This window comes from Cherax quadricarinatus, chromosome 13, assembly GCF_038502225.1.
Source record: "Cherax quadricarinatus isolate ZL_2023a chromosome 13, ASM3850222v1, whole genome shotgun sequence".
In the NCBI taxonomy this organism is placed as follows: domain Eukaryota; kingdom Metazoa; phylum Arthropoda; class Malacostraca; order Decapoda; family Parastacidae; genus Cherax; species Cherax quadricarinatus.
The window spans coordinates 7,312,524-7,337,523 of record NC_091304.1 but is presented as its reverse complement, the minus strand read 5'-3'; the positions used below and the strand labels follow the sequence as shown (position 1 = coordinate 7,337,523).

General features: G+C 41.9%; 1 protein-coding gene across 1 annotated transcript in view; it reads left to right on the top strand.

The window, feature by feature from the left end:
• The window catches only part of LOC128688683 (mucin-2), a gene marked incomplete in the record, with an annotated part of 211,003 nt that overhangs the window by 166,338 nt on the left and 19,665 nt on the right, over positions 1-25,000 (top strand). Inside the window, 1 exon segment of the mRNA XM_070084433.1 lies at positions 10,666-10,806. Within this exon segment, the coding sequence (XP_069940534.1) occupies positions 10,666-10,806 (141 nt within the window).

The following is a 25,000-nucleotide window of genomic DNA, read 5'->3' as shown; positions in this document are numbered from 1 at the left end:
ACTCTCGTGCATCTTCAAAGACCAACGAACTTTCTATCCTTTTCTGATATTTAATGTTGGTATGAGTGTGTGTCTAGAGAGAGCTTTTTATATCTTATAAGGTGGTTGATTAAAGCCACAGCTCCTGGGCCCCAAGGTATCTTCCAAGGACTTGGAAGCAAATCTGAAGGTAACATAGAGTGAAAGAACTCGTTACTGGTCCCACACAGAGGTGTGGTGAGCACTGTGGTCCCACACAGTGGTGTGGTGAGTACTCTGGTCCCACACAGTGGTGTGGTGAGTACTCTGGTCCCACACAGTGGTGTGGTGAGTACTCTGGTCCCACACAGTGGTGTGGTGAGTACTCTGGTCCCACACAGTGGTGTGGTGAGTACTCTGGTCCCACACAGTAGTGTGGTGAGTACTCTGGTCCCACACAGTAGTGTGGTGAGTACTCTGGTCCCACACAGTAGTGTGGTGAGTACTCTGGTCCCACACAGTAGTGTGGTGAGTACTCTGGTCCCACACAGTAGTGTGGTGAGTACTCTGGTCCCACACAGTAGTGTGGTGAGTACTCTGGTCCCACACAGTAGTGTGGTGAGTACTCTGGTCCCACACAGTAGTGTGGTGAGTACTCTGGTCCCACACAGTGGTGTGGTGAGTACTCTGGTCCCACACAGTGGTGTGGTGAGTACTCTGGTCCCACACAGTGGTGTGGTGAGTACTCTGGTCCCACACAGTGGTGTGGTGAGTACTCTGGTCCCACACAGTGGTGTGGTGAGTACTCTGGTCCCACACAGTGGTGTGGTGAGTACTCTGGTCCCATACAGTGGTGTGGTGAGTACTCTGGTCCCACACAGAGGTGGAGACCGTATGGAACGTTCAGTATACTGATAATAAACCAAGTTTAAAATATAGATAATGAATCAAGTTTCGGCCTGAGGTTAATATTGCAACACTGGGAGTATCAGAGTAAATTACTCTACTTACAACTCTTATTACCACTTAAGTTACAAGAGTGTTGGCAGCTTGCTATCCCTTACTGAGGTCCAAAACTACTGAGGTTCAAAACTACTGAGGTCCAAAACTACTGAGGTCCAAAACTACTGAGGCCCAAAACTACTGAGGCCCAAAACTACTGAGGCCCAAAACTACTGAGGCCCAAACCTACTGAGGTCCAAAACTACTTGGGTCCAAAACTACTGAGGCCCAAAACTACTGAGGCCCAAAACTACTGAGGCCCAAAACTACTGAGGTCCAAAACTACTGAGGTCCAAAATTAGAGGTCGAAAACTACTGAGGTCGAAAACTACTCAGGCATAAAACTACTGAGGTCGAAAACTACTGAGGCCCAAAACTACTGAGACCCAAAACTACTGAGATCCAAAACTACTGAGGTCCAAAACTACTGAGGTCCAAAACTACTGAGGTCCAAAACTACTGAGGCCCAAAACTACTGAGGTCCAAAACTACTGAGGTCCAAAACTACTGAAGCCCAAAAATACTGAGGCCCAAAACTACAGAGGTCCAAAACTACTGAAGCCCAAAACTATTGAGGACCAAAACTACTGAGGTCCAAAACTACTAAGGTCCAAAACTATTGAGGCCCAAAACTACTGAGGCCCAAAACTACTGAGGTCCAAAACTACTGAGGTCCAAAACTACTGACGACCAAAACTACTGGTGTCCAAAACTACCGAGGTCCAAAACTACTGAGGCCCCAAAATACTGAGACCCAAAACGACTGAGGTCCAAAACTACTGAAACCTAAAAGTACTGAGGTCAAAAACTACTAATGCCCAAAACTACTGAGGTCCAAAACTACTGAGGCCCAAAACTACTGAGGTCCAAAACTACTGAGGCTCAAAACTACTGAGGTCCAAAACTACTGAGGTCCAAAACTACTGAGGCCCAAAACTACTAAGATCCAAAACTACTGAGGTTCAAAACTACTGAGGCCCAAAACTACTGAATCCCTAAACTACTGAGGTCCAAAACTACTGAGACCTAAAACTACTGAGGTCTAAAATTACGGAGGGCCAAAACTACTGAGGCCTAAAACTACTGAGACCCAAAACTACTGAGGCCCAAAACTACTGAGGTCCAAAGCCACTGAGGTCCAAAATTACTTAGGTCCAAAACTACTGAGGTCCAAAACTAGTGAGACCTAAAACTGTTGAGACCTAAAACTACTGAGGTTGAAAAATACTGAGACCTAAAACTACTGAGACCTAAAAATACTGAGACCTAAAACTACTGAGACTTAAAACTACTGAGACCTAAAACTACTGAGGTCCAAAACTACTGAGGTCCAAAACTACTGAGGTCCAAAACTACAGAGACGCAAAACTACAGAGACACAAAACTACAGAGACACAAAACTACAGAGACACAAAACTACAGATATAAAACTACAGAGACACAAAACTACAGAGACACAAAACTACTGAGGTCCAAAACTACTGAGGTCCAAAACTACAGAGACGCAAAACTACAGAGGCACAAAACTACAGAGACACAAAACTACAGAGACACAAAACTACAGATATAAAACTACAGAGACACAAAACTACAGAGACACAAAACTACAGAGACACAAAACTACAGATATAAAACTACAGAGACACAAAACTACAGAGACACAAAACTGCAGACATAAAACTACAGAGACACAAAACTACAGACACAAAACTACAGAGACATAAAACTACAGAGACACAAAACTACAGAGACACAAAACTACAGCGGCACAAAACTACAGAGACACAAAACTAGAGAGACACAAAACTGCAGACACAAAACTACAGAGACACAAAACTACAGAGACACAAAACTACAGAGACATAAAACTACAGAGACACAAAACTACAGAGACACAAAACTACAGAGACACAAAACTATAGACTACCAAAACTACAGAGGCACAAAACTATAGACTACCAAAACTACAGAGGCACAAAACTATAGACTACCAAAACTACAGAGGCACAAAACTACAGACACAAAACTATAGACTACCAAAACTACAGAGACACAAAACTACAGATATAAAACTACAGAGACACAAAACTACAGAGACACAAAACTACTGAGGTCCAAAACTACTGAGGTCCAAAACTACAGAGACGCAAAACTACAGAGGCACAAAACTACAGAGACACAAAATTACAGAGACACAAAACTACAGATATAAAACTACAGAGACACAAAACTACAGAGACACAAAACTAAAGAGACACAAAACTACAGATATAAAACTACAGAGACACAAAACTACAGAGACACAAAACTACAGAGACACAAAACTGCAGACATAAAACTACAGAGACACAAAACTACAGACACAAAACTACAGAGACATAAAACTACAGAGACACAAAACTACAGAGACACAAAACTACAGCGGCACAAAACTACAGAGACACAAAACTACAGAGACACAAAACTGCAGACACAAAACTACAGAGACACAAAACTAAAGAGACACAAAACTACAGAGACATAAAACTACAGAGACACAAAACTACAGAGACACAAAACTACAGAGACACAAAACTATAGACTACCAAAACTACAGAGTCACAAAACTATAGACTACCAAAACTACAGAGGCACAAAACTACAGACACAAAACTATAGACTACCAAAACTACAGAGACACAAAACTACAGATATAAAACTACAGAGACACAAAACTACAGAGACACAAAACTACTGAGGTCCAAAACTACTGAGGTCCAAAACTACAGAGACGCAAAACTACAGAGGCACAAAACTACAGAGACACAAAATTACAGAGACACAAAACTACAGATATAAAACTACAGAGACACAAAACTACAGAGACACAAAACTACAGAGACACAAAACTACAGATATAAAACTACAGAGACACAAAACTACAGAGACACAAAACTACAGAGACACAAAACTGCAGACATAAAACTACAGAGACACAAAACTACAGACACAAAACTACAGAGACATAAAACTACAGAGACACAAAACTACAGAGACACAAAACTACAGCGGCACAAAACTACAGAGACACAAAACTACAGAGACACAAAACTGCAGACACAAAACTACAGAGACACAAAACTACAGAGACACAAAACTACAGAGACATAAAACTACAGAGACACAAAACTACAGAGACACAAAACTACAGAGACACAAAACTATAGACTACCAAAACTACAGAGGCACAAAACTATAGACTACCAAAACTACAGAGGCACAAAACTATAGACTACCAAAACTACAGAGGCACAAAACTACAGACACAAAACTATAGACTACCAAAACTACAGAGACACAAAACTACAGAGACACAAAACTATAGACTACCAAAACTAGAGAGGCACAAAACTACAGAGACACAAAACTACAGACTACCAAAACTACAGAGGCTCAAAACTACAGAGGCACAAAACTATAAACTACCAAAACTACAGAGACACAAAACTACAGAGACACAAAACTATAGACTACCAAAACTACAGAGGCACAAAACTACAGACTACCAAAACTACAGAGTCACAAAACTATAGACTACCAAAACTACAGACTACCAAAACTACAGAGGCACAAAACTATAGACTACCAAAACTACAGAGGCACAAAACTACAGAGACACAAAACTATAGACTACCAAAACTACAGAGACACAAAACTATAGACTACCAAAACTACAGAGGCACAAAACTACAGACTACCAAAACTACAGAGTCACAAAACTATAGACTACCAAAACTACAGACTACCAAAACTACAGAGGCACAAAACTATAGACTACCAAAACTACAGAGGCACAAAACTACAGACTACCAAAACTACAGAGTCACAAAACTATAGACTACCAAAACTACAGACTACCAAAACTACAGAGGCACAAAACTATAGACTACCAAAACTACAGAGGCACAAAACTACAGAGACACAAAACTATAGACTACCAAAACTACAGAGACACAAAACTATAGACTACCAAAACTACAGAGGCACAAAACTATAGACTACCAAAACTACAGAGATACAAAACTATAGACTACCAAAACTAAAGAGGAACAAAACTATAGACTAATAAAACTACAGAGGCACAAAACTATAGACTACCAAAACTACAGAGGCACAAAACTATAGACTACCAAAACTACAGAGACACAAAACTATAGACTACCAAAACTACAGAGGAACAAAACTATAGACTACCAAAACTACAGAGGCACAAAACTACAGAGACACAAAACTACAGAGACACAAAACTACAGAGACACAAAACTACAGAAACACAAAACTACAGAGACACAAAACTACAGAGACACGAAAACTACAGAGACACATAACTACAGAGACACAAAACTACAGAGACACAAAGCTACAGAGACACAAAACTACAGAGACACAAAACTACAGAGACACATAACTACAGAGACACAAAACTACAGAGACACAAAACTACAGAAACACAAAACTACAGAGACACAAAACTACAGAGACACGAAAACTACAGAGACACATAACTACAGAGACACAAAACTACAGAGACACAAAGCTACAGAGGAACAAAACTACAGAGACACGAAACTATAAATTACCAAAACTACAGAGGCACAAAACTACAGAGACACAAAACTACAGAAGCACAAAACTATAGACTACCAAAACTACAGAGGCACAAAACTACAGAGACACAAAACTACAGAGACACAAAACTACAGAGACACAAAACTACAAGGGCACAAAACTACAGAGACACAAAACTACAGAGGCACAAAACTAAAGACTACCAAAACTACAGAGGCACAAAACTACAGAGACACAAAACTACAGAGACACAAAACTACAGAGACACAAAGCTACAGAGACACAAATCTACAGAGACACTAAACTACAGAGACACAAAGCTATAGACTACCAAAACTACAGAGGCACAAAACTACAGAGACACAAAACTACAGAGGCACAAAACTACAGAGACACAAAACTACAGAGACATAAAACTACAGAGACACAAAACTACAGAGACACAAAACTATAGAGACACAAAACTACAGAGACACAAAACTACAGAGACACAAAACTACAGACACAAAATTAAAGAGGCACAAAACTGTAGACTACCAAAACTACAGAGACACAAAACTACAGAGACACAAAACTACAGAGACACAAAACTACAGAGACACAAAACTACAGAGACACAATACTACAGAGACACAAAACTACAGAAGCACAAAACTACGGATACACAAAACTACAGAGACACAAAACTACAGAGACACAAAACTACAGAGACACAAGTCTACAGAGGCACAAAACTACAGAGGCACAAAACTACAGAGGCACAAAACTACAGAGACACAAAACTACAGAGACACAAAACTACAGAGACACAAAACTAAAGAGACACAAAACTACAGAAGCACAAAACTACAGAGACACAAAACTACAGAGACACAAAACTACAGAGGCACAAAACTACAGAGACACAAAACTACAGAGGCACAAAACTACAGAGACACAAAACTACAGAGACACAAAACTACAGAGGCACAAAACTTCAGAGACACAAAACTACAGAGGCACAAAACTACAGAGACACAAAACTACAGAGACACAAAACTACAGAGGCACAAAACTACAGAGACAAAACTGCAGAGACACAAAACTACAGAGACACAAAACTACAGAGGCACAAAACTACAGAGACACAAAACTACAGAGACACAAAACTACAGAGACACAAAACTACAGAGACGCAAAACTACAGAGACACAAAACTACAGAGACACAAAACTACAGAGACACAAAACTACAGAGACACAAAACTACAGAGACACAAAACTAGAGACACAAAACTACAGAGACACAAAACTACAGAGACACAAAACTAGAGAGACACAAAACTAGAGACACAAAACTACAGAGACACAAAACTACAGAGACACAAAACTACAGAGACACAAAACTACAAAGACACAAAACTACAGATACAAAACTACAGAGACACAAAACTACAGAGACACAAAACTACAGAGACACAAAACTACAGAGACACAAAACTACAGACACAAAACTACAGAGACACAAAACTAAAGAGACACAAAACTACAGAAACACAAAACTACAGAGTCACAAAACTACAGAGACACAAAACTACAGAGGCACAAAACTACAGAGACACAAAACTACAGAGGCACAAAACTACAGAGACACAAAACTACAGAGACACAAAACTACAGAGGCACAAAACTTCAGAGACACAAAACTACAGAGGCACAAAACTACAGAGACACAAAACTACAGAGACACAAAACTACAGAGGCACAAAACTACAGAGACAAAACTGCAGAGACACAAAACTACAGAGACACAAAACTACAGAGGCACAAAACTACAGAGACACAAAACTACAGACACAAAACTACAGAGACACAAAACTACAGAGACGCAAAACTACAGAGACACAAAACTACAGAGACACAAAACTACAGAGACACAAAACTACAGAGACACAAAACTACAGAGACACAAAATTAGAGACACAAAACTACAGAGACACAAAACTACAGAGACACAAAACTACAGAGACACAAAACTAGAGACACAAAACTACAGAGACACAAAACTACAGAGACACAAAACTACAGAGACACAAAACTACAAAGACACAAAACTACAGACACAAAACTACAGAGACACAAAACTACAGAGACACAAAACTACAGAGACACAAAACTACAGAGACACAAAACTACAGATACAAAACTACAGAGACACAAAACTACAGAGACACAAAACTACAGAGACACAAAACTACAGAGACACAAAACTACAGAGACACAAAACTACAGATACAAAACTACAGAGACACAAAACTACAGAGACACAAAACTACAGAGACACAAAACTACAGAGACACAAAACTACAGAGACACAAAACTACAGAGACACAAAACTACAGAGACACAGAACTACAGAGACACAAAACTACAGAGACACAAAACTACAGAGACACAAAACTACAGACACAAAACTACAGAGGCACAAAACTAAAAGTACAAAGTCTTAAAACTACAGGATTTTTTATTTGCAGTATTTTAAAGTCTATTGTGTCCTCTTTATTATTTTTTAAAGGATATTTTTGCTGATCCAAGTACAGTGGGAAAAGATACTTCAGCTGTGGGTAAAGATACTTCATCTGTAGGTAAAGATATTTCAGCTGTGGGTAAAGATACTTCAGCTGTGGGTAAAGATACTTCAGCTGTGGGAAAAGATACTTCATCTGTGGGTAAAGATACTTCAGCTGTGGATAAAAATACTTCAGCTGTGGGTAAAGATACTTCAGCTGTGGGTAAAGATACTTCAGCTGTTGGAAAAGATACTTCATCTGTGGGTAAAGATACTTCAGCTGTGGGAAAAGATAATTCAGCTGTGGGTAAAGATACTTCAGCTGTGGGTAAAGGTACTTCAGCTGTGGGTAAAGATACTTCAGCTGTGCTTAAAGGTACTTCAGCTGTAGGTAAAGATACTTCAGCTGTGGGTAAAGATACTTCAGCTGGGGTAAAGATACTTCAGCTGTGGGTAAAGATACTTCAGCTGTGAGTAAAGGTACTTTATCTGTGGGTAAAGATACTTCAGCTGTGGGAAAAGATACTTCATCTGTGGGTAAAGATACTTCAGCTGTGGGTAAAGATACTTCAGCTGTGGTTAAAGATACTTCAGCTGTGGGAAAAGATACTTCAGCTGTGGGTAAAGATACTTCAGCTGTGGGAAAAGATACTTCATCTGTGGGTAAAGATACTTCATCTGTGGGTAAAGGTACTTCAGCTGTGGGTAAAGATACTTCATCTGTGGATATAGATACTTCATCTGTGGGTAAAGATACTTCAGCTGTGGATAAAGATACTTCAGCTGTGGGTAAAGATTCTTCAGCTGTGGGTAAAGATACTTCAGCTGTGGGAAAAGATACTTCATCTGTGGGTAAAGATACTTCAGCTGTGGGAAAAGATACTTCAGCTGTGGGTAAGGATACTTCAGCTGTCGGTAAAGATACTTCAGCTCTGGGTAAAGATACTTCAGCTGTGCGTAAAGGTACTTCAGCTGTGGGTAAAGATACTTCAGCTGTGGGTAAAGATACTTCAGCTGTGGGTGAAGATACTTCAGCTGTGGGTAAAGATACTTCAGCTGTGGGTAAAGATATTTCAGCTGTGGGAAAAGATACTTCATCTGTGGGTAAAGATATTTCAGCTATGGGTAAAGATACTTCAGCTGTGGGTAAAGTTACTTCAGCTGTGGGTAAAGATACTTCAGCTATGGGTAAAGATACTTCAGCTGTGGGTAAAGATGCTTCAGCTGTGGGTAAAGATACTTCAGCTGTTGGAAAAGATATTTCATCTGTGGGTAAAGATACTTCAGCTGTGGGAAAAGATAATTTAGCTGTGGGTAAAGATACTTCAGCTGTGGGTAAAGATACTTCAGCTATGGGTAAAGATACTTCAGCTGTTGGAAAAGATACTTCATCTGTGGGTAAAGATACTTCAGCTGTGGGAAAAGATAATTCAGCTGTGGGTAAAGATACTTCAGCTGTGGGTAAAGATACTTCAGCTGTGGGTAAAGATGCTTCAGCTGTGGGTAAAGATACTTCAGCTGTTGGAAAAGATACTTCATCTGTGGGTAAAGATACTTCAGCTGTGGGAAAAGATAATTCAGCTGTGGGTAAAGATACTTCAGCTGTGGGTAAAGATACTTCAGCTGTGGGTAAAGATACTTCAGCTGTTGGAAAAGATACTTCATCTGTGGGTAAAGATACTTCAGCTGTGGGAAAAGATAATTCAGCTGTGGGTAAAGATACTTCAGCTGTGGGTAAAGATACTTCAGCTGTGGGTAAAGATACTTCAGCTGTGCGTAAAGGTACTTCAGCTGTGGGTAAAGATACTTCAGCTGTGGGTAAAGATACTTCAGCTGTGGGTAAAGATACTTCATCTGTGGGTAAAGATACTTCATCTGTGGGTAAAGATACTTCAGCTGTATGAAAAGATACTTCATCTGTGGGTAAAGATACTTCAGCTGTGGGTAAAGATACTTCAGCTGTGGGTAAAGATACTTCAGCTGTGGGTAAATATACTTCAGCTGTGGGTAAAGATACTTCAGCTGTGGGTAAAGACACTTCAGCTGTGGGTAAAGACACTTCAGCTGTGGGAAAAGATACTTCATCTTTGGGTAAAGATACTTCAGCTGTGGGAAAAGATACTTCAGCCGTAGGTAAAGATACTTAAGCTGTGGGTAAAGATACTTCTGGTGTGGGTAAAGATACTTCAGCTGTGGGTAAGGATACTTCAGCTGTGTGGTAAAGATATTTCAGCTCTGGGAAAAGATACTTCGGTTGTGGGTAAAGATACTTCAGTTGTGGAATAAGGCACTCTTCCTACGAGGGAAAGGTGTTTCAGGTATGTAGCGGGAGTATTTCAAGTGTGTTATATGTTTGTTTCATGTGAGTTACGGGTGTGTTCCAAGTGTGTGACGGGTGTGTTCCAGGTGTGTGACGGGTGCGACTGAGGTGCCCACCGGGTACCATATATAGAGCATAAAAGATGTTTCTCAGTTGTGTGTGTGTGTTTGACGGGTGCGTCACATGTGCATGACGGGTGTACTACAAGGCGTGTTACGGGTGTGTTTCAGGTCACTACATGTACGTGGACGCCTCCATCCCGAGGGACGTGGGAGAGAATGCGCTGTTGTACTCTCCAGTCTACCCTTCAGACATCACCACCACTGATTCCTGCTTCTCTTTCTACTTCCACAAGTACGGAAGAAACTCAGGTAAGATCATTCCCACTCAGGGCATAATCATGATCATACACATATGGCATAGTCATGATCATACACACACGGCATTGTCATGATCATACACACAGAGACTAATAGTCATGATCATACGCACAGGCCATAGTCATGATCACACACACACGGCATAATCACGTTCATACACACACAGGACATTGTCATGATCATAAACATACAGGGCATAATCCTGATCATACACAGGGCATAGTCATGATCATACACACAAAGGGCATAGTTATGATCGTACACACACAGGGCATAGTTATGCTAATCAGGGGCATAGAAAGAGGGGAATTATATTAATTGCAGTTACTATGTGGGAACATAGCTAGAAAATGTTAGGTGTTGAAATGCATCATTCTGAGCTGGGAGACTTCAGTAGTGTCAGTCTGAGCTGGGAGACTTCAGTAGTGTCAGTCTGAGCTGGGAGATTTCAGTAGTGTCAGTCTGAGCTGGGAGACTTCGGTAGTGTCAGTCTGAGCTGGGAGACTTCGGTAGTGTCAGTCTGAGCTGGGAGACTTCAGTAGTGTCAGTCTGAGCTGGGAGACTTCAATAAGGCAGTGAGGATATGGTCAGTCACTTCACTCTGCGTCAGTAGCTACGGCACGTGCACTAGTTTTGTTTCAGCACTCTGGAGTTGTCCCATCCCTCTGGAGTTGTTCCAGCACTCTTGAGCTGTCCATAGCACTCTGGAGTTGTCCCAGCACTTTGGAGTTGTCCCAGCACTCTGGAGTTGTTCTAGCACTTTGGAGTTGTTCTAGCAGTTTGGAGTTATTCCAGCACTCTGGAGTTGTCCCAACCCTCTGAAGTTGTTCCAGCACTCTTGAGCTGTCCCCAGCACTTTGGAGTTGTTCCAGCACTCTGGAGTTGTTCTAGCACTTTGGAGTTGTCCCAGCACTCTGGAATTGTCCCAGCACTCTGGAGTTGTTCTAGTAGTTTGGAGTTGTTCCAGCACTCTGAAATTGTCCCAACACTCTGGAGTGGTTCTAGCACTTTGGAGCTGTCCCCAGCACTTTGGAGTTGTTTCAGCACTCTGGAGTTGTTCTAGCACTTTGGAGTTATTCTAGCACTTTGGAGTTGTTCCAGCACTCTGGAGTTATTCTAGCACTTTGGAGTTGTTCTAGCACTCTGGAGTTGTTTTAACACTTTGGAGTGGTTCTAGCACTTTGGAGTTGTTCTAGCATTTTGGAGTGGTTCTAGCATTTTGGAGTGGTTCTAGCATTTTGGAGTGGTTCTAGCATTTTGGAGTGGTTCTAGCATTTTGGAGTGGTTCTAGCATTTTGGAGTTGTTCTAGCATTTTGGAGTGGTTCTAGCATTTTGGAGTGGTTCTAGCATTTTGGAGTGGTTCTAGCATTTTGGAGTGGTTCTAGCATTTTGGAGTGGTTCTAGCATTTTGGAGTGGTTCTAGCATTTTGGAGTGGTTCTAGCATTTTGGAGTGGTTCTAGCATTTTGGAGTGGTTCTAGCATTTTGGAGTGGTTCTAGCATTTTGGAGTTGTTTTAGCATTTTGGAGTGGTTCTAGCATTTTGGAGTTGTTCCAGCACTCTGGAGTTGTTCTAACACTTTGGAGTTGTCACAGCACTCTAGAGTTGTTCCAGCACTCTGGAGTTGTTCTAACACTTTGGAGTTGTCACAGCACTCTGGAGTTGTTCCAGCACTCTGGAGTTGTTCCAGCACTCTGGAGTCGTTCCAGCACTCTGGAGTTGACCCAGCACTCAAGCTGTTCCAGCACTGTGGAGTTGTCCTATGACTCTGGAGTTGTTTTAGCACTTTGGAGTTGTTCCAGCACTCTGGAGTTGCTCTAGAACTCTGGAGTTACTAGTCTGAGTGTATTAGCCTTTCTGGGACTAGAGTGGGTAATTAACCAAATTGGTTGCTGACACACACTGGTTAACGGACCAAGAGTGAGCTAAGGGCTTCAGTAATTAATGGATGGGATTGGTTAGGACCTTCAAATCTTCAGAGACTTAGTAGAGCGTTTTAAAGACCTCAGTGGTCATGGACCAATGTGTTGAAGAGGACTTATGGCTGTATGATAGAAGCTTGCGTGGAACTGGGGTGCTTGTGGTGAGAGCTGGGGTGCTTGTGGTAAGCTGGGGTGTTTGTGTGAGAGCTGGGGTGCCAGTGGTAAGCTGGGGTGCTTATGTGAGAGCTGGGGTGCTTTTTGTAAGAGCTGGGGAGCTTGTTGTGAGAGCTGGGGTGCTAGTGGTAAGCTGGGGTGCCAGTGGTAAGCTGGAGAGCTTATGTGAGAGCTGGGGTGCTTTTTGTGAGAGCTGGGGTGCTTGTTGTGAGAACTGGGGTGCTAGTGGTAAGCTGGGATGTTTGTGTGAGAGCTGGGGTGCTTATGTGAGAGCTGAGGTACTTGTGTAAGAGCTTGGATGCTTGTGTGAGACCTGGGGTGCTTGTGGAAGAGCTGGGATGCTTGTGTGAGAGCTGGGGTACTTGTGTAAGAGCTTGGATGCTTGTGTGAGAGCTGGGGTGCTTGTGTAAGATCGTGGATGCTTGTGTGAGAGCTGGGGTGCTTGTGTAAGAGCGTGGATGCTTGTGTGAGAGCTGGGGTGCTTGTGTAAGAGCTGGGTCGCTTGTGTGAAAGCTGGGGCGCTTGTATGAGAGGTAACACTATTGGTAATACTGAGCCACGTCATTCCCAGATGTTCGTAACCAAATTGAGCACCAGGATGGAGGTGAGAGAGAGGAACAAGAATTGTGAAACGAGGAATGGTGAGGAAAAGGGAACTTGAAAGAGGAGAACAGGGGAAGAGAAAAGGAGGAACAGAAGAGAAGAAAGTTAGACTTTGAACATTATTAACCTAACATCAACAATATCTTCATATGAGAAAAAAATATTAACGCCTAGAACATCAATAACCACAAAGCTAGCATCAACAACAATGATAATCTCAACATCAGCATCAACAACAACAACAACAGCAACATCATCAGCATACATCAGCATCAACAACATCAGAGATAAAAAAAAACAGTAGAAATAGTAACATCAGCAACAATGGCATAAAGAAAAACAACAACAATAACAAAAGTATTAAAAGATTAGACTAATGGAACATTGGAATGGCAGTGATTCCGTGTGATGCTTCCATTCCCAGTGTTGGCAATGATTCCATTCCCAGTGTTGGCAATGATTCCATTCCCAGTGTTGGCAATGATTCCATTCCCAGTGTTGGCAATGATTCCATTCCCAGAGTTGGCTATGATTTCAGACGCTATTATCAACCTGGTTAATTAGAGCAGGTGAGTAACATATCACCTGAAGTCCAGCTGACTGCACGTTTCTGTCTGCTAGACTAAATTGACTTACATCTTTGTTTATATATATATATATTATATATATATATATATATATATATATATATATATATATATATATATATATATATATATATATATATATATATATATATATATATATATATATATATATATATACAATCAGCCATTTCTACCACAATTTACAAACCGTTATTCTAACATTTTTGTCGTTTCATATTAATATAAAACGCCCTTTCAAAATAATTCGTTTTTAATACTTTGTGTATATATAATTGTTTTCCCAAAAAAAGAAAAAAAAACACGGGACAGAAATTTATTTTAAGTTGAGTTAAAAGGACTATAACAGAATTTCCTGCGTAGTCAGGGTTTAAAAAATGCGTGTAAATAAAACGTTAAAGCGAGGAACTGCTTACGTATTTGAGATTACGCATTCACTCGCTCGCTAATTAAGTATTCCGGCCGGAGGGATGAGTGGTGACATTGTCGCAGTGTGTGTATATTTACACCCAGAAATGTGTATAGACAATGACTGCACATACACTGTGATATTGTAGCTCTTTCTGTGTGTGTATATAGGAGAGACGTGAATCTCACCGCTTATATACACTGAAAGATGTGTACATCCCTGTGCGTAGGCAACGAGAGATGTGTATCTGAGTGTATAAATGGTGAGAGACGTGGCTATGTATATACACCAAGAGATGTGCATATCTCTGTATATAGGCAACAGGAGATGAGTATTTTAGAGTGAATATGCGTTGAGATATGTGAATCTCAGTTCTGAAGGTATCGTACGTCAAACGCTAACAGAGTTTGGTAAGCAACGGTGAAAGTGTCGTTTTAAATCGAACTGCGATGATTCGACTGATTGTTCTGATGCATGTCGAGTCTGTCGTCAATGATCGCGTTAGAGGTATCGTATCCAAAGTGATCGGGTATCGTAAGTCAGGGGCAGCAGCGGCACCCAGGCATCCGTCTCGCGACACCAACGTGGCCGAGTTATCGTTCCTCCTCCTCCTCTTCCTTCATCTCTTCATATCATATACCACCTCATTCTCTCTGTCCACAGTTTTAATCCCTAGTAATCAAGGCGTCAAACTCTACTGCCAGTTATCATCAATCTCTAAATTAGAAATAAATCCCCAGGGTGGTGATTTGATTTTAGGGATTTAAAGGAAGCGAAGTAATTTACCGACTGCGATGTAGTTAGTAAGAGAGGAAGTGAAGGCATTGAAGAGAGAGAAGTCTTGGAAGTGTTGAAAATAACTGAAAGATAAAGAATGTTTGTGTTGTGGGAGAGAGAGAGAGAGATAGAGAGAGAGAGAGAGAGATAGAGAGAGAGAGAGAGAGAGAGAGAGAGAGAGAGAGAGAGAGAGAGAGAGAGAGAGAGAGAGAGAGAGAGAGAGAGAGACAGACAGAGAGAGAGAGAGAGAGAGACAGACAGACAGACAGACAGACAGAACGAGAGAGAGAGATGACGATGATGTAATTATTTATTCGCTTTATTTGATAAATAAATAAAAATAATTTGTTTTGACCATACAAAGCAAAATAAAAAAATACCGAAAAAAATCTACGGTCTAATGCTGCCACGTTTAAAATATACACAAAAAAGTCTATATTTAAAAAAAAAAACAGAGAACGATTTAAAAAACAAAAGAGTAAAAAAATTCTGTGGTCAAATGATGTCATATTAAAAACTGACTCAAAAACAAAAAAAATATCTACACATATCTGCCATATTAAAAAATAGAACGATAAAAAAATGGAAGGAAAATTCTATGGTATATTGCTGCCACGTTTTATTACCACACCTGGATGATATTGATACCTGACCTCTCGACATTATAGTTTATTATATGTATGTATATATATATATATATATATATATATATATATATATATATATATATATATATATATATATATATATATATATATATATATATATATATATATATATATATATATATATATATATATATATATATATATATATATATATATATATATATATATATATATATATATATATATATATATATATATATATATATATATATATGGTTTTACAAAGCATGGTTTTACAAAGGGGCGTTCCTGCCTTACGAATTTATTAACTTTTTTCACTAAGGTATTTGAGGAGGTAGATCATGGTAATGAATATGATATTGTGTATATGGACTTCAGTAAGGCTTTTGACAGGGTCCCACATCAGAGACTATTGAGGAAAATTAAAGCACATGGAATAGGAGGAGAAATTTTTTCCTGGATAGAGGCATGGTTGACAAATAGGCAGCAGAGAGTTTGCATAAATGGGGAGAAATCAGAGTGGGGAAGCGTTACGAGCGGTGTTCCACAGGGGTCAGTGTTGGGCCCCCTGCTGTTCACAATCTACATAAACGACATAGATGAGGGCATAAAGAACGACATCGGCAAGTTTGCCGATGACACCAAAATAGGCCGTCGAATTCATTCTGACGAGGACGTTCGAGCACTCCAGGAAGATTTGAATAGACTGATGCAGTGGTCGGAGAAGTGGCAGATGCAGTTTAATATAGACAAATGCAAAGTTCTAAATGTTGGACAGGACAATAACCATGCCACATATAAACTAAATAATGTAGATCTTAATATTACGGATTGCGAAAAAGATTTAGGAGTTCTGGTTAGCAGTAATCTGAAACCAAGATAACAGTGCATAAGTGTTCGCAATAAAGCTAATAGAATCCTTGGCTTCATATCAAAAAGCATAAATAATAGGAGTCCTCAGGTTGTTCTTCAACTCTATACATCCTTGGTTAGGCCTCATTTAGATTATGCTGCACAGTTTTGGTCACCGTATTACAGGATGGATATAAATTCTCTGGAAAATGTACAAAGGAGGATGACAAAGTTGATCCCATGTATCAGAAACCTTCCCTATGAGGATAGACTAAGGGCCCTGAATCTGCACTCTCTAGAAAGACGTAGAATTAGGGAATATATGATTGAGGTGCATAAATGGAAGGCAGGAATAAATAAAGGGGATGTAAATAGTGTGCTGAAAATATCTAGCCTAGACAGGACTCGCAGCAATGGTTTTAAGTTGGAAAAATTCAGATTCAGGAAGGATATAGGAAAGTACTGGTTTGGTAATAGAGTTGTGGATGAGTGGAACAAACTCCCGAGTACAGTTATAGAGGCCACAACGTTGTGTAGCTTTAAAAATAGGTTGGATAAATACATGAGTGGATGTGGGTGGGTGTGAGTTGGACCTGATAGCTTGTGCTACCAGGTCGGTTGCCGTGTTACTCCCTTAAGTCAATGTGACCTGACCTGACAAGGTTGGGTGCATTGGCTTAAGCCGGTAGGAGACTTGGACCTGCCTCGCATGGGCCAGTAGGCCTTCTGCAGTATTCCTTCGTTCTTATGTTCTTATGTTCTTATATCAATTTCTTTATTCTTATCATCTTTATTATTATTTTTGGCAGCGCTGAGTAAGCAATTAGGATTGGTAGCGTTGCATTTTTTCATTAATTCCACTTATTTTTCTTTCCCTGTTCACCTCTGAATCATGCTTCGATTGTTTGTTGTCCACGGTGGTTCGGGTATAAAGCCTTCACTTCTTGCAGGTACCTCCTGCAACAAAATATTTTCTCTGTATCTGTGGGAGGAAACCTTATAAAACCTGTATTTCGCATCTCTGATTACAAAGTCCTGAGAACGACGTACACCACTTGAATTAACATCTCCCAACACATCATCCTTTGTGTCACCAAGAGGACACCAGCTTTCTCTCTCTCTCTCTCTCTCTCTCTCTCTCTCTCTCTCTCTCTCTCTCACCTGCGTTCTTCAAGTTGTCTCTTCTGAATTACAGAATTAGAAGTTTAACTTGGTCGACTTCAACTTTGTGGTCCCAGCTTCGTTTCTTCTTCTGGTCATTCTTATTCCTTGATCCTCTAGTCTTCCGGTCAGTCTTATGCCTCGATTCTCCGTTTTAAGCAAGTGGGTTCGCATATCTGTAGCAGCATTAAAGATTATGGAAGTGAGTATCCGAGACGTTGTGGCTCCTCATGGACTACTGGAATGTGTCCTTAAGTCATATGTGTCACACCACTATCTTCATCTTGTATCCTCTGAAACTTTTACCTCTTCGTTCCATGTTTTAGTTTCATCTTGTCCTGAAGGAAGGTAAAGACTTCAGTACTTTCAACTATCGTCTTGCCACTTTGACTTCTACAAGACTAATCCTCACTGGGATTAGCGCTGTACCGCGCTAATCCTAGTGACCTGCGCTGCAAGATGACGGTGAATCGTGCGCCACAACTCGGAATATTTCATAACACTTTCCACCAGGCACCTGACAAATATTTACTCTCCTAACCTTCGCCCCTTCCACTTGCATTCTGAAAAATATCTTCTAAAGTCCTCTTCTGCCTCTTTCTTCTTGAAGTGCGATGTTTCTCCACTCTTTATTCTATTCCTGCCAATTATTCCTTGGAAAAAGTCGGGGAACCTCTTTTTATTAAAATTCCAAGCAAGTACATTTAACTCCCCTCCCCCCAGAATATCTTTCACGTTACGATCATGTTTCCTCTTGATTGGCAGGTCGCTTAACTCTGGTATCAATGCGGAGGCAGTTTTTTTATATATCTTTTAAAGTCTTTTTCGTTAATGTGCTTGCATAGGTAGCGTCACATTGGCGCTGCGTACTCAAGGATTAACCTTGTAATAGTTATACATGCGAGTTAAAGGCTCCTTTTTGTGTTTATTTTGTGAAACCTGTGTTTACATGCAACATCCTTGGTTTGGTGTCGTCAGCTCTAGCGAGGTCGTCATCTCTAGCGAAGTCTTCAGCTCTAGTGAGGTCGTCAAGACTAACAAGGGAGTCAGGTCTTGCGAGGATGTCTCTTCTATCAAGGTCATCAGCCCTTGTTAGGTCGTCTTTTCTAGTGAGGTCGTCAGCATTTCCAAGGTCGTCAGCTCTAGCGAGGTCGTCTTTTCGAGCGAGGTCGTCAGCTCTAGTTAGATCATTAGCTTTAACGAAATCGTCAGCTTTAGCAAGGTCGTCAGCATAACGAGGTCGTCTGCACTAACAAGGTCGTCAGCTCAATCCAGGTCGTTAGCACTTCCAAAGTCGTCAGCTCTAGCGATGTTCGGTTATTAGCCCTAGCGAGGTCGTCAGCACTAACAAGGTCGTGAGCGCTAGTGAGGTCGCCTTTTCTAACGAGGTTGTCAGTTCTTGTTAGGTTGTCAGCTCCAGCGAGATCGTCAGCACTAACAAGGTCGTCAGCTATGACGAGGGCGTCAGCTCTGGCGAAGTCGTCAGCTCTAACAAGGTCGCCAGTACTGCAAAGGTCGTTAGCCCTTGCGAGGTCGTCAGTCGTTGTTAGGGCGTCAGCAATAACAAGGTCGTCAGCTCTAGCGAGGTCGTCAGCTCTAGCGAGGTCGTCAGCACTAGTGAGGTCGTTGCTTAAAATACATCCTTTTCTCTTTGTCAAAGTCAAATTGAAAGTTCAATAAGAAAAAACATGAACAAGAGAAAACTTTCATTTGCTGTTAGGCCTTTTTTTCATCATAATTTTTTTTCAGAAAAGCTATTTTTTTTGAGAACTTGAAATATTGACAACAAGAGGAGAGTAAATATTGTTGTTCAATTTGTATCTCCCAGCCGACCCGGAATATATTTGTACTTACACACACACACACACACACACACACACACACACACACACACACACACACACACACACACACACACACACACACACACACACACACACACACACATACTCACACACACACACACACACACAAAAGGTGATTGTCGTGCGCAATCTCGTGAATTATCGTACTGTTTGAGGATCAAGCGATCGGTAAGGCTATTTAATGAAGTTATGTTGCCGGAAAAAGTATCGTATACCTTTTGATGAAGTTTACCCTGTTGGATGGTAGGAAAGAAACGTCCTACGTATGTACATGTATATCACAGATACATAGTATCGTATGTACATGTACATAGTGTAGTATGTACAAAATTTTACATGTACTTATTATAGTATGTACATGTAAATAGTGTATTTTGTGCATGTACATATTATTGTATGTACATTTGATGTATCGTAATGAGCAGGAAAAATTACAAAGCATTGTATACATACGTGATGCAGTATGGTACTGTTGGAACTAGGAAAAAGTATCGTGCAGTAAATATTATGTTGAAGAATAGTACTGATGGAGCCAGGAAAACGTATCGTGCAGCAAACAGAATCGTACCATTGGCATGAGGATGAATTATCATACGTCTCGTAGCATAGATTATTCTGCCACAGGAACTGAAATTAATTATCGTACCCACAGGTGGCAAACTATCGCAGCACTGACTGGGCGAGAATATTTTATCGCTCTCTTGTTGGTTAATTATAGTGGCAAAACCAGGGTAATTGGTGTTATTCGGCCGGCTTGTTTATGAAGTATCGCATTCCTACGATAAGGATAAATGATCGTACTTCCATGTGTTATACCACTGGGGCTACAAATTATTCAGTTGGTCAAAGGGGCAATGATTTAATGTGTACATTTCTGGAAAAAAATATGACAGAGAACAGTGACAGTAGTAAATTATTGTGCTGAAGGGGAGAGAGTAGATTATTGTACTCCACCTTACACACACACACACAGGTGGTGGGGTTGCTCTGCTCGTAAAAAACAGATGGAAATTCGAGAAGATGGAAGGAATAGATGAGACGGGAGAAAGAGACTACATAGCAGGTACACTTCAGTCTGGGGAACACAAAGTGGTCATTGCAGTGATGTATAATCCACCACAGAACTGCAGGAGGCCAAGAGAGGAATATGAAGAGAGCAACAGAGCAATGGTGGACACACTTGCTGAGGTGGCAAGAAGAGCTCACTCCAGCAGAGCAAAGTTGCTGGTTATGGGGGATTTCAACCACAGGGAGATTGACTGGGAAAACCTGGAGCCACATGGGGTCCCGAAACATGGAGAGCCAGGATGTTGGACGTGGTGCTGGAAAACCTCATGCACCAACATGTTAAGGACACTACCAGAGTGAGAGGCGAGGATGAACCAGCAAGATTGGACCTTGTGTTCACCCTGGGCAGCTCAGATATTGAGGACATCAAGTATGAGAGTCCCCTAGGAGCTAGCGACCACGTGGTTCTGTGCTTTGAATACATAGTAGAGCTGCAAGTGGAGAGAATAACAGGAGTTGAATGGGAAAAGCGTGACTATAAAAGAGGGGACTACATAGGGTTGAAGAACTTCCTGCGGGAGGTCCAGTGGGACAGAGAACTGGCAGGAAAGCCAGTAAATGAAATGATGGAATATGTAACAACAAAATGCAAGGAGGCAGTGGAAAGGTTTATTCCCAAGGGCAACAGTAACAACGGAAAGACCAGAACGAGCCCCTGGTTTACCCGACGGTGTAAGGAGGCAAAAACAAAATGCAATAGAGAATGGAAGAAGTACAGAAGGCAGAGAACACACGAAAATAGGGAGATCAGTCGCAGAGCCAGGAATGAGTACGCACAGGTAAGGAGGGAGGCCCAGCGACAGTATGAAAATGACATAGCATCGAGATTCAAGACTGACCCGAAACTGTTGTATAGCCACATCAGGAGGAAGACAACAGTCAAAGACCAGGTGATCAGATTAAGGACAGAAGGTGGAGAACTCACAAGAAATGATCAGGAGGTATGTGAGGAGCTGAACAGGAGATTTAAGGAAGTTTTTACAGTAGAGACAGGAAGGGCTGTGGGAAGACAGCACAGAAGGGAACATCAAGAGGGAATATACCAACAAGTGTTGGATGACATACGAACAACTGAGGAGGAGGTGAAGAAGCTCTTAAGTGACCTTGACACCTCAAAGGCGATGGGACCGGACAACATCTCCCCATGGGTCCTTAGAGAAGGAGCAGAGATGCTGTGCGTGCCTCTAACCACAATCTTCAACACATCACTTGAAACTGGGCAACTACCTGAGAAATGGAAGACAGCTAATGTAGTCCCCATATTTAAGAAAGGAAACAGAAACGAGGCACTAAACTACAGACCTGTGTCTCTGACATGTATTGTGTGCAAAGTCATGGAGAAGATTATCAGGAGAGTGGTCGAACACATGGAAAGGAACAAGATTATAAATGAAAACCAGCATGGGTTCATGGAAGGCAAATCTTGTATCACAAACCTCCTGGAGTTTTATGACAAGGTAACAGAAGTAAGACACGACAGAGAGGGGTGGGTAGATTGCGTTTTCCTAGACTGCAGGAAGGCCTTTGACACAGTTCCCCACAAGAGATTAGTGCAGAAGCTGGAGGATCAGGCGCACGTAAAAGGGAGGGCACTGCAATGGATAAGGGAATACCTGACAGGGAGGCAGCAACGAGTCATGGTACGTGAAGAGGTATCACAGTGGGCGCCTGTTATGAGCGGGGTCCCACAGGGGTCAGTTCTAGGACCAGTGCTATTTTTGATATATGTGAACGACATGATGGAAGGAATAGACTCTGAAGTGTCCCTGTTCGCAGATGACGTGAAGTTGATGAGAAGAATTAAATCGGACGAGGATGAGGCAGGACTGCAAAGAGACCTGGACAGGCTGGACATGTGGTCCAGCAACTGGCTTCTCGAATTCAATCCTGCCAAATGCAAAGTCATGAAGATTGGGGAGGGGCAAAGAAGACCGCAGACAGAGTATAGGCTAGGTGGACAAAGACTACAGACCTCACTCAGGGAGAAAGACCTTGGGGTGACCATAACACCGAGCACATCACCGGAGGCACACATCAACCAAATAACCGCTGCAGCATACGGGCGCCTGGCAAACCTGAGAATAGCGTTCCGGTACCTTAATAAGGAATCGTTCAAGACACTGTACACTGTGTATGTTAGGCCCATACTGGAGTATGCAGCACCAGTCTGGAACCCACACCTGGTCAAGCACGTCAAGAAGTTAGAGAAAGTACAAAGGTTTGCAACAAGGCTAGTCCCAGAGCTCAAGGGAATGTCGTACGAGGAAAGGTTAAGGGAAATCGGACTGACGACACTGGAGGACAGAAGGGTCAGGGGAGACATGATAACGACATACAAGATACTGGGGGGAATAGACAAGGTGGACAGAGATAGGATGTTCCAGAGAGGGGACACAGGGACAAGGGGTCACAACTGGAAGCTGAAGACTCAGACGAGTCACAGGGACGTTAGGAAGTATTTCTTCAGTCATAGAGTTGTCAGCAAGTGGAATAGCCTAGAAAGTGAAGTAGTGGAGGCAGGAACCATACATAGTTTTAAGAAGAGGTATGACAAAGCTCAGGAAGCAGAGAGAGAGAGGATCCAGTAGCAATCAGAGAAGAGGCGGGGCCAGGAGCTGAGTCTCGACCCCTGCAACCACAATTAGGTGAGTACAATTAGGTGAGTACACACACGCAAACACACACACACACACACACACACACACACACACACACACACACACACACACGCACACACGCACACACACACACACACACACACACGCACACACATACACATAAACACACACACACACACACACAAACCTTCTGGAGTTTTACGATAAAATAACAGAAGTAAGACAAGAGAGAGAGGGGTGGGTTGATTGCATCTTCTTGGACTGCAAGAAGGCCTTTGACACAGTTCCTCACAAGAGATTAGTGCAGAAGCTAGAGCATCAGGCGCATATAACAGGAAGAGCACTGCAATGGATCAGAGAATACCTGACAGGGAGGCAACAACGAGTCATGGTACGTAATGATGTATCACAGTGGGCACCTGTGACGAGCGGGGTCCCACAGGGGTCGGTCCTAGGACCAGTGCTATTTTTGGTATATGTGAACGACATGACGGAAGGGTTAGACTCAGAAGTGTCCCTGTTTGCAGATGATGTGAAGTTAATGAGGAGAATTAAATCTGATGAGGACCAGGCAGGACTTCAAAGAGACCTGGACAGACTGGACACCTGGTCCAGCAAATGGCTTCTCGAATTTAATCCTGCCAAATGCAAAGTCATGAAGATAGGGGAAGGGCACAGAAGACCACAGACAGAGTATAGGCTAGGTGGCCAAAGACTGCAAACCTCACTCAAGGAGAAAGATCTTGGGGTGAGTATAACACCGAGCATGTCTCCGGAAGCACACATCAATCAGATAACTGCTGCAGCATATGGGCGCCTGGCAAACCTGAGAACAGCATTCCGACACCTTAGTAAGGAATCATTCAAGACACTGTACACCGTGTATGTCAGGCCCATACTGGAGTATGCAGCACCTGTTTGGAACCCGCACTTGATAAAGCACGTCAAGAAACTAGAGAAAGTACAAAGGTTTGCAACAAGGTTAGTTCCAGAGCTAAGGGGAATGTCCTATGAAGAAAGATTAAGGGAAATCGGCCTGACGACACTGGAGGACAGGAGGGTCAGGGGAGACATGATAACGACATATAAAATACTGCGTGGAATAGACAAGGTGGACAAGGACAGGATGTTCCAGGGAGGGGACACAGAAACAAGAGGCCACAATTGGAAGTTGAAGACACAAATGAGTCAGAGAGATAGTAGGAAGTATTTCTTCAGTCATAGAGTTGTAAGGCAGTGGAATAGCCTAGAAAATGACGTAGTGGAGGCAGGAACCATACACAGTTTTAAGACGAGGTTTGATAAAGCTCATGGAGCGGGGAGAGAGAGGGTCTAGTAGCAACCGGTGAAGAGGCGGGGCCAGGAGCTAGGACTCGACCCCTGCAACCACAAATAGGTGAGTACACACACACACACACACACACACACACACCCACGCACGCACGCACACACACACACACACACACACACACACACACACACACACACACACACACACACAC